We start from the raw sequence: 18,879 nt of genomic DNA on the forward strand, positions 1-18,879 counted from the left end.
TCATTGATTAGCTTCCCTAAGAAACTGAACCACTGAAAATAAAATTCAAAACCTAGACAGAGAACTAATAATTGATCTTTTCATGTTTATGGGCACTCCATCAAATGATTGGATTGCATGACAGTTGATTTGCTTTAATAATTTGAGCTCAATTCAACGCACACTGTGTATGATTTGTTTTATGCGGGGTTTGTCCTCTGCGCGTTATTTCCGCGGAGCTATCAAAATTTTTCTTTTTCTCCGTAATACTCCATCCCGTTAGTCATAGGTGCGGAACCATAGCAGGCTCCACACGATCTGGTGTTCATAGATTTGACAGCAACCGTCGAGACTGATCGAATCTATCAGTCAGTACTCATTTCGGCTACACGGGAGACGTCATCAACTCGCATTTTCCTAGCTGCGAGAAGATTCCAGTTTATTCTAGACTATTTGAAGTTTTTGATGATTAGTTGTAGCGCAACTCTACCAGACTTGCATGCCTTTTCCAAAGACAGGCGAGATGATTTGTTTGTAGAAAGCAAGCTTGCCTTTCTCGTACACTAAGTGTACCGAATATGTTCGCTCTCCCTCGGAAGCCTCTTTTCGAGAGACTCGGAAGTATCTTTTCAAGAGGCTCGGAAGTATCTTTTCAAGAGGCTCGAAAGCCTCCTTTCAAGAGGCCCGAAAGCCTCCTTTCAAGAGGCCCGGAAGCCTCCTTTCAAGAGGCCCGGAAGCCTCCTTTCAAGAGGCCCGGAAGCCTCCTTTCAAGAGGCCCGGAAGCCTCCTTTCAAGAGGCCCGGAAGCCTCCTTTCAAGAGGCCCGGAAGCCTCCTTTCAAGAGGCCCGGAAGCCTCCTTTCAAGAGGCCCGGAAGCCTCCTTTCAAGAGGCCCGGAAGCCTCCTTTCAAGAGGCCCGGAAGCCTCCTTTCAAGAGGCCCGGAAGCCTCCTTTCAAGAGGCCCGGAAGCCTCGTTTCAAGAGGCTCGGAAGCCTCCTTTCAAGAGGCCCGGAAGCCTCCTTTCAACAGGCCCGGAAGCCTCCTTTCAACAGGCACGGAAGCCTCCTTTCAACAGGCCCGGAAACCTCCTTTCAACAGGCCCGGAAGCCTCCTTTCAAGAGACCCGGAAGCCTCCTTTCAAGAGACCCGGAAGCCTCCTTTCAAGAGGCCCGGAAGCCTCCTTTCAAGAGGCCCGGAAGCCTCCTTTAAAGAGGCCCGGAAGCCTCCTTTCAAGAGGCCCGGAAGCCTCCTTTCAAGAGGCCCGGAAGCCTCCTTTCAAGAGGCCCGGAAGCCTCCTTTCAAGAGGCCCGGGCCTCCTTTCAAGAGGCCCAAAGCCTCCTTTCAAGAGGCCCAAGCCTCCTTTCAAGAGGCCCAAGCCTCCTTTCAAGAGGCCCGAAGCCTCCTTTCAAGAAGCCCGGAAGCCTCCTTTCAAGAGGCCCGGAAGCCTCCTTTCAAGAGGCCCAGGCCTCCTTTCAAGAGGCCCAGAAGCCTACTTTCAAGAGGCCCGGAACCTCGTTTTAAGAGGGCCGGAAGCCTCCTTTCAAGAGGCCCGGAAGCCTCCCTTCAAAGGGCCCGGAAGCCTCCTTTCAAGAGGCTCAGGCCTCCTTTCAAGAGGCTCAGGCCTCATTTCAAGATGCTCAGAGCCTCCTTTCAAGAGGCTCAGGCCTCCTTTCAAGAGGCTCAGAAGCCTCCTTTCAAGAGGCTCAGAGCCTCCTTTCAAGAGGCCTCAGAAGCCTCCTTTCAAGAGGCTCAGGCCTCCTTTCAAGAGGCTCAGAAGCCTCCTTTCAAGAGGCTCAGGCCTCCTTCAAGAGGCTCAGAAGCCTCCTTTCAAGAGGCTCAGGCCTCCTTTCAAGCTCAGGCCTCCTTTCAAGAGGCTCAGAGCCTCCTTTCAAGAGGCTCAGGAAGCCTCCTTCAAGAGGCTCAGAAGCCTCCTTTCAAGAGGCTCAGAAGCCTCCTTCAAGAGGCTCAGAAGCCTCCTTCAAGAGGCCTCAGGCCTCCTTTCAAGAGGCTCAGAAGCCTCCTTTCAAGAGGCCCAAGCCTCCTTTCAAGAGGCCCAGAAGCCTCCTTCAAGAGGCTCAGAAGCCTCCTGTCAAGAGGCTCAGAAGCCTCCTTTCAAGAGGCTCAGAAGCCTCCTTTCAAGAGGCTCAGGCCTCCTTTCAAGAGGCTCAGGCCTCCTTTCAAGAGGCTCAGAAGCCTCCTTTCAAGAGGCTTGAAGCCTCCTTCAAGAGGCTTGGAAGCCTCCTTCAAGAGGCTCAGAAGCCTCCTTTCAAGAGGCTCAGAAGCCTCCTTTCAAGAGGCTCAGAAGCCTCCTTTCAAGAGGCTTGAAGCCTCCTTTCAAGAGGCTTGAAGCCTCCTTTCAAGAGGCTCAGAAGCCTCCTTTTAGAGGCTCAGAAGCCTCCTTTCAAGAGGCTCAAGCCTCCTTCAAGAGGCTCAGAAGCCTCCTTTCGAGATGCTCAGGAATGCCTCCTTTCAAGAGGCTCAGAAGCCTCCTTTCAAGAGGCTCAGGAAGCCTCCTTTCAAGAGGCTCAGGCCTCCTTTCAAGAGGCTCAGCCTCCTTTCAAGAGGCTCAGAAGCCTCCTTTCAAGAGGCTCAGAAGCCTCCTTTCAAGAGGCTCAGAAGCCTCCTTTCAAGAGGCTCAGAAGCCTCCTTTCAAGAGGCTCAGAAGCCTCCTTTCAAGAGGCTCAGAAGCCTCCTTTCAAGAGGCTCAGAAGCCTCCTTTCAAGAGGCTCAGAAGCCTCCTTTCAAGAGGCTCAGAAGCCTCTTTCAAGAGGCTCAGAAGCCTCCATTCAAGAGTCCCAGAAGCCTCCTTTCAAGAGGCCCAGAAGTCTCCTTTCAAGAGGCCCAGCAGCCTCCTTTCAAGAGGCTCAGATGCCTCCTTTCAAGAGGCTCAGAAGCCTTTTCCAAGAGGCTCAGAAGCCTCCTTTCAAGAGGCACGGAAGCCTCCTTTCGAAGGGCACAGAAGCCTCCTTCCAAGAGCGCCGGAACCTTCCTTTCAAGAGGCTCGGAAGCCTTCTTTCAAGGGACTCAAGCCTCCTTTCAAGAGGCTCGGAAGCCTCCTTTCAAGAGGCTCGGAAGCCTCCTTTCAAGAGGCTCGGAAGCCTCCTTTCAAGAGGCACGGAAGCCTCCTTTCAAGAGGCACAGAAGCCTCCTTTCAAGAGGCACAGAAGCCTCCTTTCAAGAGGCACGGAAGCCTCCTTTCAAGAGGCACGGAAGCCTCCTTTCAAGAGGCACGGAAGCCTCCTTTCAAGAGGCACGGAAGCCTCCTTTCAAGTGGCACGGACGCCTCCTTCCAAGATGCACGGAAGCCTCTTTTCAAGAGGCACGGAAGCCTCCTTTCAAGAGGCCCGGAAGCCTCCTTTCAAGAGGCCCGGAAGCCTCCTTTCAAGAGGACCGGAAGCCTCCTTTCAAGAGGCCCGGAAGCCTCCTTTCAAGAGGCTCGGAAGCCTCCTTTCAAGAGGCTCGGAAGCCTCCTTTCAAGAGGCTCGGAAGCCTCCTTTCAAGAGGCTCGGAAGCCTCCTTTCAAGAGGCCTCGGAAGCCTCCTTTCAAGAGGCCTCGGAAGCCTCCTTTCAAGAGGCTCCAGCCTCCTTTCAAGAGGCCTCCTTTCAAGAGGCTCAGGCCTCCTTTCAAGAGGCTTGAAGCCTCCTTTCAAGAGGCTTGGAAGCCTCCTTTCAAGAGGCTCAGCCTCCTTTCAAGAGGCTCAGGCCTCCTTTCAAGAGGCTCAGAAGCCTCCTTTCAAGAGGCTCAGAAGCCTCCTTTCAAGAGGCTCAGAAGCCTCCTTCAAGAGGCTCAGGCCTCCTTTCAAGAGGCTCAGGCCTCCTTCAAGAGGCCTGGAAGCCTCCTTTCAAGAGGCTCAGCCTCCTTTCAAGAGGCTCAGCCTCCTTTCAAGAGGCTCAGAAGCCTCCTTTCAAGAGGCTCAGGCCTCCTTTCAAGAGGCCTCAGAAGCCTCCTTTCAAGAGGCTCAGAAGCCTCCTTCAAGAGACTCGGAAACCTCCGTTCAAGAGGCACAGAACCCTCCGTTCAAGAGGCACAGAACCCTCCGTTCAAGAGGCACAGAACCCTCCGTTCAAGAGGCACAGAACCCTCCTTTCAAGAGGCTCAGAAGCCTCCTTTCAAGAGGCTCAGAAGCCTCCTTTCAAGAGGCTCAGAAGCCTCCTTTCAAGAGGCTCAGAATCCTCCTTTCAAGAGGCTCAGAATCCTTCTTTCAAGAGGCTCAGAAGCCTTCTTTCAAGAGGCTCAGAAGCCTCCTTTCAAGAGGCTTGAAGCCTGCTTTCAAGAGGCTTCAAGCCTCCTTTCAAGAGGCTCGGAAGCCTCCTTTCAAGAGGCTCGGAAGCCTCCTTTCAAGAGGCTCGGAAGCCTCCTTTCAAGAGGCTCGGAAGCCTCCTTTCAAGAGGCTCTGAAGCCTCCTTTCAAGAGGCTCCGAAGCCTCCTTTCAAGAGGCTCGGAAGCGTCCTTTCAAGAGGCTCGGAAGCGTCCTTTCAAGAGGCTCGGAAGCCTCCTTTCAAGAGGCACGGAAGCCTCCTTTCAAGAGGCACGGAAGCCTCCTTTCAAGAGGCACGGACGCCTCCTTCCAAGAGGCACGGAAGCCTCCTTTCAAGAGGCACGGAAGCCTCCTTTCAAGAGGCACGGAAGCCTCCTTTCAAGAGGCCTGGAAGCCTCCTTTCAAGATGCCCGGAAGCCTCCTTTCAAGAGGCCCGAAAGCCTCCTTTAAAGAGGCCCGGAAGCCTCCTTTCAAGAGGCCCGGATGCATCCTTTCAAGAGGCCCGGAAGCCTCCTTTCAAGAGGCCCGGAAGCCTCCTTTCAAGAGGCCTGGAAGCCTCCTTTCAAGAGGCCCGGAAGCCTCCTTTCAAGAGGCCCGGAAGCCTCCTTTCAAGAGGCCCGGAAGCCTCCTTTCAAGAGGCCCGGAAGCCTCCTTTCAAGAGGCTCGGAAGCCTTCTTTCAAGAGGCTCGGAAGCCTCCTTTCAGGAGGCCCGGAAGCCTCGCTTCAAGAGGCCCGGAAGCCTCCTTTCAAGAGGCCCAAAAGGCTCCTTTCAAGAGGCCCGGAAGCCTCCTTTCAAAAGACCCGGAAGCCTCCTTTCAAGAGACCCGGAAGCCTCCTTTCAAGAGACTCGGAAGCCTCCTTTCAAGAGACCCGGAAGCCTCCTTTCAAGGGGACCGGAAGCCTCCTTTTAAGGGGCCCGGAAGCCTCCTTTCAAGAGGCCCGGAAGCCTCCTTTCAAGAGGCCCGGAAGCCTTCTTTCAAGAGGCCCGGAAGCCTCCTTTCAAGAGGCCCGGAAGCCTCCTTTCAAGAGGCCCGGAAGCCTCCTTTCAAGAGGCCCGGAAGCCTCCTTTCAAGAGGCCCGGAAGCCTCCTTTCAAGAGGCCCGGAAGCCTCCTTTCAAGAGGCCCGGAAGCCTCCTTTCAAGAGGCTCGGAATCCTCCTTTCAAGAGGCTCGGAAGCCTCCTTTCAAGAGGCACGGAAGCCTCCTTTCAAGATGCCCGGAAGCCTTCTTTCAAGAGACCTGGAAGCCTCCTTTCAAGAGATCCGGAAGCCTCCTTTCAAGAGGGCCAGAAGCCTCGTTTCGTGATGCTCGGAAGTCTCTCTTCAGACTCACTTGAAGCATAACTAACAATATGACGTCTCCTAACCCCTAATCCTACTTTGGCAAACGACCCATACCAAGGGGGTGTATGGTCTGAGGGGTGAAAGAAATGGCAATTCGCTAACGGAGCCTGTGGAGTATCTACGCACCTCCCTCTACATGATGCTTACCGCGTTATTGCAGAGTTCTGGCATAATGGAACTGACTTTTCGTGCAACTCCTGGAACTAAAATGACGACAGGCAACAAAAAAAAAAACAAATAAGTAAGAAGTGAGAAATGAAAAGTGAGCAGTGTGCTCTTCCTTCTACTTTCTCCTTTGCTTCTTCTCCCTTCTTCCATTTTTACTTCTTTTTTCTTACCTAATTACCTTTAATATTCCTTATTCCTTCTTTCTCCTGTTTCTTTCTTCTTCCTGATTCCTTCTTTCTTCTACTTTCTTCCTTCTTTCATCTTTATTCTTCGCTCTTCGTTTTTCGTTCTTCTTCCTTCTCCCTTTTTTGTGTTCTTTCATCTCTCTTCCTTCTTTATTCTTTCTTCTTTCCCTTCTTCCTTCCTTCTTCTTTTTTCTTCCTTCTTCATCTTCCTTCTACTTTGCTTTCTTCTTCGTTCTTCCTTCTTCCTTTTCTCTTCTTTGCTCTGTTTTATTCCTTCTTCCATTTTCCATCTTTATTCTTCCTTCTGCCTTATTCATTCTTTCTTCTTATTTCTTCCTTCTTTTTTCCGTTTTCTTTCTTATTCCGTCTCCTTTTTTCCTTTTTCTTTCTTCCTTCTTCTCTCTTGCTTTTTCTTCCTTTTCTTTTTTTCATTTCCTTTTCCTTTTCCACTTGTCACCTACCTTTTTTTACTTTTTACTAATCACTTATCACTTCTCACTTCACACCTCTCACTGGTTACTTTCCATTTTTCACTTTTTACTTCTCATTCGGCCTAATGACCTTCGTTCGGCATAGTAACTATTCGACCTAATGACCCAGCATCATTACAAGCGTTACGGTTCTGATCATGGCTTTTCTGGATAAGCGCAAGGACTTTCGTCACTTTCGATAAGCCGTGTTTACCCTTTGCGATCTAGTCGTGGAGGCAGAACAGTTCGCTGTCTTACGAAGGAGAAAGATTTGGCGTTGAGCCAAGCGACGCAGGCAAGAAAGGAGGCTGAATTGAAAATAATGTAAAATAATGTATTGAACAGTCGGCAATGTTTTACGGAAACTGAGAGTCTGGTCAAGACCTATGGAGAATGCCTCAAAAAAGCACGGCGTAAAACACATTATCGGTTTCACAAATGCACAGGTCGGAAAAGAAGTCTGGCATTAAGAATCATAGGGGTGTAACTGTATTGATCGATTTCTCTTAATCGATTTTTTATATTGTTAATAACTCAATCGTTTTAAAAGCTACAACCGTGATTATTGTTGCTGGTGAAAGATGTATTCATATTTTATCACACCAAACCAAACCATTAAATTTTCGGAAACTACTGCAATTCGCTACAATAATTAAAAGAAAATATCGACGAAGAAAAATCGTTCAGTGCAGCTACGCCCCTATGATTTTAAAAGCGAGAAGTGTTCTTTCGCCCAGTCTTTCGATACAAATGACAACGGCATAAGGATAGTCAATTTTGCTGTAGAGGGTATATGTAGCACCTATATTGTACGCAAGAATATTTGCAAGCACACCTGGAAACACGCAAACGACAATACGTGGTCTTCAAATCGATCATGTTTTGGTGAACGGTCGAGAGCTGTAATAGATTTGAGCTGCTGTTAGAGTATGCAAGATTTGCGCAAGGCTGTCCACCATCGCCGGTTCTAGGCGTAGAAAGAACAAAGAACAGCTAGGTGGAAGGAACACTTTGAGTTATCGGACAACCGGCAGACAACGGACTGTTCCGAGAATGACAAATTCTAAGAATCCTGTGAAATTTTCTCGCAAGATTCTGAATTTGGTTATGAGCTGTTGGTTATCTAAAATCCGCATTGTTGCGAAGAATAACAACAGAAATTTGACTCAAGACGAAGTTTCTTCATATTACAAAACATAATCTCTTGGCATCTGTCTGTTCGAGCGACGTTCGCCGATGGGTGGTTGCGGCAGATAGTTTCCACTGGCGGTAGCGTCTTTAAGGCTCAAGACTCCATCACAATGTTTTGAAAATTGATGACTGTATCACTTGTTTGTAATAGTGATGCAATTGGTACGGAAAAGTGCAGCAGCGATAAATAAAATGTTGTTTACAACTGGGGTGGGTGGAAATGGGGTGGTAAAAATATGCCAGCTGATGCATAATGTTGCCAGGCTTGACGAATTGTTTATTTTATATCATAAGACATGTTCATGGTGTATCAAATATATGGGTATTTATAGGTTTATTTTGTTTTATTCATTAATTGGAATGCAACAGAAGCTTACATAACATGTTTAAATATTTATTTCTGGTATATTTGTTCAATCCGACAAACAGCAATGATTTTTTCCAATAAATAAATCTGGCAACGGCGAAGAGATGATTATTTTCTTGTGTATGCACATCTTTGTTTGCGTGTTGGCTGACGTAAACGTTGTATTGTTCGGATTGAAAGAAGTTGCATCGCGTAGATTTTGTATTCACCATTTCACTTATTGCGCTAGTGAATTTGAGTCTTCCGCATTTTATTGCATTCACAATACGGTCGTCAAATTTGTCTCTCACTTCGATTTTTGCAAAGCAGTTTTCAACAGTTTTTGGGCGTGAAGTGAATTAATTGGTAGTCAAGGTTGACGAAAAATGTGAAACTCAGTTAGTGAATATGTTTTAGAAGTGATAAAATCAAAGAACCAATGGAAAAAGATCCAGTGAAAAATCAAGTGAGTGTGTATGTGTTCGATCTGAACGTTCGAACGTTAGTATGCGTTCGATGAACAAACGAATATCGACCTAGGAAAAAGGCAGTTTTCAGCGTTTTTCCAGCAATTCCTCAGTAATTGCTAGTTTTGATAAGTGAAAAATTAATATGGAAATGCCATGAATATATTATGATAGAGGGTAAGTCCGTAAATAGCTCCAAAATATTGAATTTAGTTCAAAACTTTATTAGTATTAGTGCGGATTTGAATAAAATCATTGTCATTATCGGATTGATTACGGTTTATAGAGCCTTAACGATTTTATACAAAAGCCACCATTTTGTACAAAAGAAGGTTGATCCGACTAAACGAAATGAATTTTCTTCAAAGTGCAAAACTCAATCGTAACTAGCGAATTTGATATCGCGTCGGAGGGAAATGATGCAATAAATTTCAATAGGTGGAATCACTTACAGCAACTAAGCTGCCTCGCCAAACCCGTTGCCAACGAAACAGTATATTTTCGCAATTAATTCTATTCTTTCTTTCCATAAAATGCCTTCATGCTGCTGTGTCCGTTCCGCTGCATCAAATTTATAGGGGGTTGAAAATGGCCATTTTTTGCGTTACGTAATTTATGGATTAATGGATCTTCCCTTATAAGTGTTTTTTTGCTTTGAACTTTTTTTCCAAGCTATTTCGTCAAAAAATTAAAAACCAAACATACAAGAAAGGCAAAGGGAAATAATAAGTGGAGCTCTTGTTATTAAACAGAAAAAAACATATAATTTGTTGGTGGCAATATAGTTGCCACTGCCTTATAAATGGTTAAACCGCTAATTGTGGAACCCCTATCAACATGGCTCGGGCGCCGGAAAGCAGCTTTCTTATATTCAATGAATTAACCCGTAAATTTCAATGGATGGAATCACTAACAGAAACCAAGCTTTCACGCCAAACTACAATACCACCGAAACAGTGCATTTTCGCAATTAAATCTTTCTTTTCAGAAAATGCTGGTCCTGAGAAAACCAATCTTCTTTCCCTAATGAGCCTTCTCACCAACTAACTGACACTACAATGATTTCCGTTGAAAATGTTACCAGCACCTCCGTGATGCTGTGCCCGCTCCGATCGTTTTGATGCGTCCGCTCTGCGTGAAATCTTGTTCAAACTGAGGATTAGATCCAAGCCCGCAAATTGCTTAATTTTGAAGTCTGTGCTAGTGATGCATGTACGTGATTGGTTGGTTTATCTATTTCTAAACTTTTTATTAATTATCGATAATAAATAGTTACAAATCCGTATTTTCTTATAAATACAAAGAAGCGTTGACTCATCCTCGATCAAATGGTCCAAATGATTGAAGTTTAAAGTCTATCATACTTTTTTGACGGTACCCGATTTTCGCAATCGTAAAGTGTACCCCAATATAGAAAAGACAGACATGGTCCTACGTCAAAATATGGATAATGAAGGGACATACCAGCTTTCGACTAGAAGATTGGAAGATTAACTAATTCGAATCAGCCAATAAAAAATATATAATGAGTAAACATTGAAAAAAAAAACACCGTTTTTTTGCCAATACTGCCAGAAATAGATGCGTGCCATGAACAGAAGTCAGGGTATCTAATTCCTTATTGAAAAATCCAGCTTTTGGTATGAAAACATGGAATGTAGTCCAGAAGATTCCTGAGATATTGCATTTAATGCCTTTTTTTAAGGAAAAAAAAACATTGTCCAACGAGAAATAAGCTAGAACGAAGCGTTATATCATTGCCTCTCGGTGGCGGCTGCCTACCCGAATTCTTTTTTTTTTTCGAACTTCTAATAAATAGTTACAAGTGCAATAAATTTGTTTTCATGGCTTGTTTTGTTAAAATTGGAATAGGTTGCTGTCTCTCTTTTATCGTTGTTCGTTATCTATTCAGAGCGATTTCAGCAATCCCTGCGATTGACAAGATCAATGACATCGATCAGCGCATTACTGAAAATAATCACAATGGCGATACAGACAAATAAAATTAAAAACGTAATTTTCACAAAGAATTCATAAACCTACCTGGTGGCGCTGCTGCCATGTTCCCGGATTCTTAATGGGAAAGACTTCATAATTAGTTGACTTCTTAGTCAAGCCACAGTTTATTGCCGTTTTCTGCTCTTTGAGGAACTTTAAAAGTTTAAAACTATAATAAAACTGTGAATGTAACTCGAGTACGGTATTAATCGATGCTAGACCGAAGCAGAGGTGAAATTTGATTTTCAAAGGGTTTTATTCTTTGAAGTGGATTGGCTTGGTAATGGCGATGACGATGAAACGTTAGATCCAAATGGGTGCGGTAGTGCACGTAGAGTGACGAGATGAACTTTTACTGTTCAAACTGGTGCCATTGCCTGAGGACAGCTCAGCAGGAGTCGTCTTCCGTCAGGAAAATTGTAATTTACTCGATGGAGAAGCAAGGCTACTCTTGAGGAAGCAAAGAAATGGTAGTTTTGATTAGTTTTTCTCCAACGCTATTCTTCGCTGCGCTAGTTGTATACCTAAGGACGACAATCACCAGTAGCTCCACATGTGCCCATTTCCACGGAAGAATTCATTTCAATTTTTCTTTCTCCGCTTTCCTTCGCAGATCTTCCCACAGCAGGAAACTGACCGGCCGCTAACCCGGCTCCAGGAGCGATTGATCCGCAAGCTCGGACCAAATGCCTATCCGTTCTACTTCGAAGTGCCGCCACACTGTCCCGCGTCCGTGTCCCTGCAGCCAGCCCCCGGTGACACCGGAAAGCCATGCGGTGTGGACTACGAGTTGAAGGCCTTCGTCGGCGAGACGCCAGAGGACAAACCGCATAAGCGTAACTCGGTGCGGTTAGCGATTAGGAAAATTATGTATGCCCCCTCGAAACTGGGCGAGCAGCCATCGATCGAGGTCAGCAAGGAGTACATACTGAAACCAAATAAAATCCACCTGGAGGCGAGTCTGGACAAGGAGGTAGGCGTTGACGGCCGAACGTTTACGGTGACAGGTTACTAATGAACCTTCTTCTGTTTTGCTTCCTTTCCCACAGCTTTATCACCACGGCGAAAGCTTATCGGTGAATGTACATATAGCGAATAATTCAAGTAAAACGGTTAAGAAAATCAAAGTGTCGGTGCGGCAATTTGCCGACATTTGTCTATTTTCGACGGCGCAGTACAAGTGTACCGTGGCGGAAGTCGAGTCAGAGTGAGTATACAAATTGCTACACAAAATTTGATTACAATTTCTACTAACGCTGCACTGAAAAACAATTTATGCATCATAGAAATCGATTAGTAAATGTCATATGTTAGGTAATTGCTGAAGTGAGCGAAAATATTCTGTAATATTATTTGTATGTTTACAGATCTTTGGTTCTGTCTGTGTATATTCATTTTAGCAACATGATATATGAGTGCGAATATGGCAACATTTGCTTTGAAAACTGGAAAATAATAACTGAAGACGTACTAGTAGAACACCTAACTTCGAGACGGCAATGTTTTTCATGTTTGATTTAGTATGAACTTTCTGAAAATTGAGCATCCTTAATAGCCTCGAACCGCCTCGGAGTCAACTTTCATCGGCATGGAAAATTTCTGAGTAAACAAACGACAGTGATAGACGACGCAAAGTCAAATATCTGCTCTCTTATTCGAATTTTCGGCAGCAGTATTCCGTCTGTCTGTCTGTCTTGTTTCATGACTACCATCCATCCATCTATCGTCGACCGCCCAGGGTCTACGGGGGCTCGTCTGATTGTAAAAAATGGTTGTTGATGACTGCTTTGCGCTCATACCTGTCCGTGCTGTAGCCGAATGCTGATGGCGAAAAACCGATCGATAGCCATGTCACGGAACTGTGATTAACGCTATTAGAGTCAAATTAGTCGACTCAGACAGGAGTGGGTGGGGATGGCGCACGGAAATAGAACGGGAATGGCGGTGTGGTAAAGCCCGCAACGTGAATGTTTTGGATGGAACTTGTACCGTAGAGCTTACCTCATTCGGTGCTGCAGGGGGCGAGTCGAGGTCGATGTGGTTTTTGCCTAACGCCACCGGGAATGGAAAGTGAAAATATCAGAAGCGGAAAAGTTACTGCCGATAGACATGCAATCACAGGTGGGTGTAATATTTGCAGCTAAAAGGTGGAGGACATTAGTGGAAAATAGAAGCTATCATCTCTCCTTACTGGTATTAGATCCTCCAACTGGGACATAACCCCATCGCAGCTTGGTATTCATTTAGCACTTGCACAGTTATTAACTGTGATGTTTCTAAGCTATGTTTTCATTTATGCATTCATTGTTTATATGGCTGTCACGACGTACTCAATTCCCAGGCTAGTGGAGGATCGGTTTGTTTGTTTGCGATAAATGATTGAGAGCACAAAAAAGCCAGTGATTGTAAAAAATCCATTTTCCGGTTGCATGTCTGGTTTGGTTTTTCAGGATTCTCTATATGCCAAATATATGCAGCATTATATTATTATTATTTCCGGTAAGACACCCAGAAATCGCACTCACCCCAGTTTTTGCCCACCAGTTCTAAAATCTTTATTTTTCGAAAACTAGTTGTTGGAAACAGTTTAGGTTCAAGTAGCGGGCTTGGTGGTCATATGGCTACTGCTTCTGCCTCATACGCAGGAGGTCGTGGGTTCAATCCCAGGTCCGTTCCATTCTCCTACTTTGTATCTTTCTCTTTATTTCTCATGTTCTAGCAATCGCTAGAACTGGAAATGGACTTCCATACCGTTTCCATTACTATTCCTATACCTTCAACTTGAGTATTCTATCAGTAATCTGCTAGAATTGGAAATGAATATAGAGCTCGTTTCCTACATCCAATTAGAAATTCCATCAGTTACCTTCTCCTATCTATCACATTGGCAGCTTGTTAACCAAGACGGACCCTCTGCCTCTCCAACCTAACCCAGAAATTCCAACAAATTCCGCATGAACTCGTGGCAAGTGCAGAGGTATATTTGGCTTGCAGTGGGCGAGTGATTGCATCATCATTTCAAAGCGGGCTTGGTAGTCATATGGCTACTGCTTCTGCCTCATACGCAGGAGGTTGTGGGTTCAATCCCAGGTCCGTTCCATTCTCCTACTTTGTATCTTTCTCTTTATTTCTCATGTTCTAGCAATCGCTAGAACTGGAAATGGACTTCCATACCGTTTCCATTACTATTCCTATACCTTCAACTTGAGTATTCTATCAGTAATCTGCTAGAATTGGAAATGAATATAGAGCTCGTTTCCTACATCCAATTAGAAATTCCATCAGTTACCTTCTCCTATCTATCACATTGGCAGCTTGTTAACCAAGACGGACCCTCTGCCTCTCCAACCTAACCCAGAAATTCCAACAAATTCCGCATGAACTCGTGGCAAGTGCAGAGGTATATTCAGCTTGCAGTGGGCGAGTGATTGCATCATCATTTCAAAGCGGGCTTGGTAGTCATATGGCTACTGCTTCTGCCTCATACGCAGGAGGTCGTGGGTTCAATCCCAGGTCCGTTCCATTCTCCTACTTTGTATCTTTCTCTTTATTTCTCATGTTCTAGCAATCGCCAGAACTGGAAATGGACGTCCATACTGTTTCCATTACTATTCCTATACCTTAAACTTGAGTATTCTAACAGTAATCTGCTAGAATTGGAAATGAACTATAGAGCTCGTTTCCTACATCCAATTAGAAATTCCATCAGTTACCTTCTCCTATCTATCACATTGGCAGCTCGTTAACCAAGACGGACCTCTGCCTCTCCAATCAACCCAGAAATTCCAACAAATTCCGCATGAACTCGTGGCAAGTGCAGAGGTATATTCGGCTTGCAGTGGGCGAGTGATTGCATCATCATTTCCTCCCTCTTCCCTACATTGACTTGCATTCTGACGTGGCAGGCGCCAGTATGACCTAACAAATGAGATCACCAGTACTTGTACATTGAAGATGTGTGCTAGTCCCAAGCAAACATCTGTTGGTTCCCTGTGCAAGAACAGCTGATCTAGTCATAATGGAGTAGCAACTACGAGCAGTCAATTAAGCTCAAGCTCAAGCTCAAGCTCAACTAGTTGTTGGAAACAGTTTAGGTTCAAGTTTTGTTATAATTGTTTGATAATGTATGGAAAAATTAGAACTTCAACTATTTCCAACTGCTAGAGTTCGAGAAATTAAGATTAATTGGTGGGCGAGAACTGTGGTGAGGGCGATTTCTGGGTGTCTTCCTATTATAGAGTTTTGGCACTTCCTCAGTAAATACACTGGGATTTTTCACCTACCCCATGCAATCTGAATGCTCAAGGGGATTAGGCTCTGTTGATCTCATTCGCCGGTTGACTTAAATTCTAATAATCCTTTATTAACGAGATTTTCAGTTCTAAGCAAGTTCATCTCGAGACATTTCTTCTTGTTTTTTTCTATGGCGCTGGAACTTGGCCTGCTTTTCAACTTAGTATTCTACCAGCATTTCCCCAGTTATTAATAGAAAGCTTTTCTATGCCCGCCATTGCATGAGTGTGTATATTGTGTGGCAATTACAATGGATACATTCACAGAAAAAAAATAATGAAAAATAAACAGCGCGTAAAACTTGACATGCGGAAATTTACGCTATTCTACGCTGAAATGGCCCTCTTCCTAACAATATTGCTTACAACTTGTATGCAATATCGACGATTCACGTTCAAATGTTGTATACATTTAGGCTACTTCTCGTGTGGAAGAACGCTAATGATGACGTTCCATTTATGTGCATGATTTTCAGCGTAAATTTCAGTGGATTTTTCTATCTGTGTTATGCCCAGGGAATCGAGAATGTTTCCAACCCAAAAACATCCTAAATCGAACCGAGAATCGAACTCCCTATCTCCGGATTGGCAATCCTACGCCTTTGCTTGTAAGAAACTGGAAAACCATCTCGTGACATAATTTATTTTTAATGTTTGTATCGGCCTTATTGGTGGCGATGCCCTCAACAATTGGAGCTTGGAATACACTCCCCAAAATCAGTTCAGGCTATCCATTCTAGTCTTACTTTTACTTTACGTAATAAAGGGAATGACAATGGAAATGGACAGCATAATGTAGCTCAGATGGCATATTCAGCGAAGATTACAATTCGATTTTTTTTTTTGAAAAATTGAGAAAATAATCCTGATTTTGATCGCTCTATTCGTCTTGATTTGGCAATAAATGGCATGAGATGACAATAGGGAAGAAAGCGCCTCTAGCTAACTTTCCGCTTACTGGGGAAGTGGGACTTACATCCTTGGAGTTCCAAAGAAAGCCCATTCTCCTCTAATGGGGGCTTTTCTTCAGTAGAATGGCACAGTATAGGCAGGTATTGTTCTAAAAGCAGAAAAGAACAGCCAAAATGGCTATGCAGTTGCGTATGCTGGTCGGGATGTTGAAGTTGACGCATGGCACTTCATATTTGAGGCACCAGCACATGAAGTGGTTCACACTGTTGTGAGAGCCGTAGATTTCACAAGAAGGCCGGGTGGGCCCACCTTTGAAACTCCTTCGAGTTTCTTGTGAGACCGTTCCGAAGTCTAGAGATCATTTGTTATTCTTTAATGTTCTCTAGCTCGATCCAGGGGCTGGTAGTGCCTTTAACTTTTCTGAACTGAGTAGAAGATGATCTAGCCCGTTGGGACTCCCAATTTAGTCAAATCACTCACTCACTTATGTATCCTGGGCGTATGTCAGATTCCTATTGACTTTCTTTATTTCGTTGTTAAGGCTACATCGCCATGAGCCTCATGGATCTGTCTCTGCAGCGATGTCCTGACGGATTCGAGTTTGGCGCTTGCTTGCAGATTTAATCTGTGCTCTTTCGTAATGTATGCGGACTAGACTGGCCCAGTTTAGTATGGGGAAAAAATATTGTCGAATTCCACGGGGTACCCCCCAGGATTGTGTCTTTTGGTGAGAAAATCAATCTCTGAAAATTTCAGCTCAATCGCTTGTTGCAAAATATATAGGAAAATACACCTCCAACACTCATTCGATCTGGAAATTGGTTCTGATTGCTCGATTGAGCCCAGAATTGCAAAAAGGGCTGTTGGTATGTTACAGAACAATTCAACAGAACATGCACGATGATTAAATGAACTTTTATATACTTTTCACCTGACTCGATTCGATCAATAAATCCAAAAGTACACAAAACAGCCCTTAATGGCCCTAATAAAGCAGCCGAAAACTTAATAAAAGTCCATTTAATCATCGTACAATGTTCTGTAACATACCAACAGCCCTGCAATTCTGGGCTCAATTGAACAATCAGAACCAACTTCCAGATCTAATGAGTGACGGGGGTGTATTTTTCTATGCATTTTGACTGAAACCATCATACAAACTTCAAATCAAATGCGCCAGCTTATGCAACAAGTGATTGAGCTGAAATTTTCAAAGATTGATTTTCTCACTAAAATACACAATCCTGGGAGGTGCCCAGAGGAATTCGACAACTTTTTTGTTTCCTGGGCCAGTCTAATGCCGACCCACCTCCATTTACGCTCTCAAATTTCTGTTGATATAGATTTTCGATAGCATCATCCATGGAGCTTAGCATTCAAGATCTAGTTGTGAGAATCAAATCAATGTAACAAATCGAGCACATTCGATGTACGCGATATAGAGATTGTTTGAACACCCAAACAAGCGTCCCCATTCGAAACGGCAAGATCGCTACAAACACGGGGAAAAGGTTACTTCCAACAACGAGTGCGACTCTCATTGGAGATATATGTGAAAGGCTGATGTACAAAATCTTGTTGGTTGGGAATCAAATGCTTAAACTTTTAACCGCAAACTTGATATGGACCTCCACCTGAGTCTCGATTATACATTCCTGGCAGTATCATCCATTATCAATATCCATAAAACCATTATCTGACCATATACAATATATAAAAAAAAGATATATAACTAGACAAGACACAAAAATAATAGGACCAAGATTTTTTTATGTACAGGTTATCCGACTTCGTCAGTAGATGGGAATAACCAGCGCGGGGGGGAAACATACATTTTCAGTGCAAAACGTAAACAAACGAGCATAAATTCCATACAAAAATCCAAGATGGCTGGGTTGGGGATATTGACAAATCGGATAACCTGTACATAGAAAAATCTTGAATAGGACACTGCACGAACAAGCTCCATCTCTTTCTCACTACATGCATGGAAATTACATCCTTAGCTGGCTGTTCGGCCACATTGAGAGTTGACGTAAAGTCAATGTCAACTTCTCTCCACGAACAGCCTAGATAGCCGTGTGGTGTCGGCAGCCGGTTGTCTGGCTAAGAATAACTCTACGGATTGCATGTTCCAGTGGTTAAAGTCCACCATACAGGTGACCCTTAATTCTTGGTGTGATGCGGCTTTATGCTTACCGTGCCTCGGATATCAATCTGAGAGGCTCCAGCCTGATGGAATACTTAAGTAGTACCGAACTTGGTTTACTTAACATAGGCAATCGCCCAACCTTTATGGTATCTAATAGAGCAGAAGTATTAGATATAACTCTCTGCTCCAATAGAATCAGTCACGAGTTGACGAATTGGCATGTGTCAGATGAGGAATCCATATCTGACCATCGCTACATCTATTTTGATCAGTTGAATGTTTCTTCGCAGACCTTGCGTTTTAGAAATCCCCGTTCAACCAACTGGGATCTCTATACAGAGTTGCTCTCGACAAAATTTCATGGATATCTTCTATAGAAACTCCTACCGACTTGGATGATGCCGTTGATACTACAACGTTGCATATCGTGGAAGCTTTTGAAGAAGCTTGCCCCTTGCGTTCTGTGAAAACCTCAAGGGGAACCCCTTGGTGGAATTCCGATTTGGCTAAGCTCAGGAAGCAATGTAGAAGGAGTTGGAACAGACGCCATTCAGCAGGGACGGATTCTTTCAAGTTGGCTCGCAAAGCTTACAAGAAGGCTCTACGATCTGCTGAACGATTCGGCTGGAAAAACCTTTGTGCAAATGTTTCCAATTTGAGTGAAACCACTCGATTGAATAAAATTCTTGCGAGATCCAAGGATTTCCAAGTTGGCGAAATTCGCAAGCCAAATGGCGACTACACTTCTTCTGACGAAGAAGCGTTAGAGCACTTATTTGATACACACTTCCCTGGATGTGTAGATATTGCATCTTCGGATGTTCCTGATGTATTTTCATGTAGTTATGGGTCTTGGGCTCAGGCTCGTAGAATCATAACTACTGAATCGATTCAATGGGCTCTTAATAGTTTTGCTTCTTACAAATCTCCGGGGGAAGATGGGATCTATCCCATTCTTCTTCAGAAGGGTTTTGAGCTTATCAAACATGTTTTGAAAAAACTTTTAGTATGCAGTTTTGCTACTAGTTATATTCCCATATCCTGGCGGGATGTCACTGTAAAGTTTATCCCAAAAGGAGGACGTGCTTCGTATGAAGAAGCAAAGAGTTTTAGACCCATC

General features: G+C 44.5%; 1 protein-coding gene across 6 annotated transcripts in view; it reads left to right on the forward strand.

Moving 5' to 3' along the window:
• The window catches only part of LOC134225461 (beta-arrestin-1), a 295,165-nt gene that overhangs the window by 222,801 nt on the left and 53,485 nt on the right, over positions 1-18,879 (forward strand). For all 6 annotated transcript variants that reach the window (XM_062705551.1, XM_062705549.1, XM_062705550.1 and 3 more), the window contains exons 5-6: positions 11,017-11,376; positions 11,453-11,610. In XM_062705551.1, coding sequence (XP_062561535.1) covers positions 11,017-11,376; positions 11,453-11,610 — 518 coding nt within the window. The remainder of the gene's footprint in view (positions 1-11,016; positions 11,377-11,452; positions 11,611-18,879) is intronic.

The sequence above is a fragment of the Armigeres subalbatus genome, chromosome 3 (genome assembly GCF_024139115.2).
Source record: "Armigeres subalbatus isolate Guangzhou_Male chromosome 3, GZ_Asu_2, whole genome shotgun sequence".
Lineage (NCBI taxonomy): Eukaryota > Metazoa > Arthropoda > Insecta > Diptera > Culicidae > Armigeres > Armigeres subalbatus.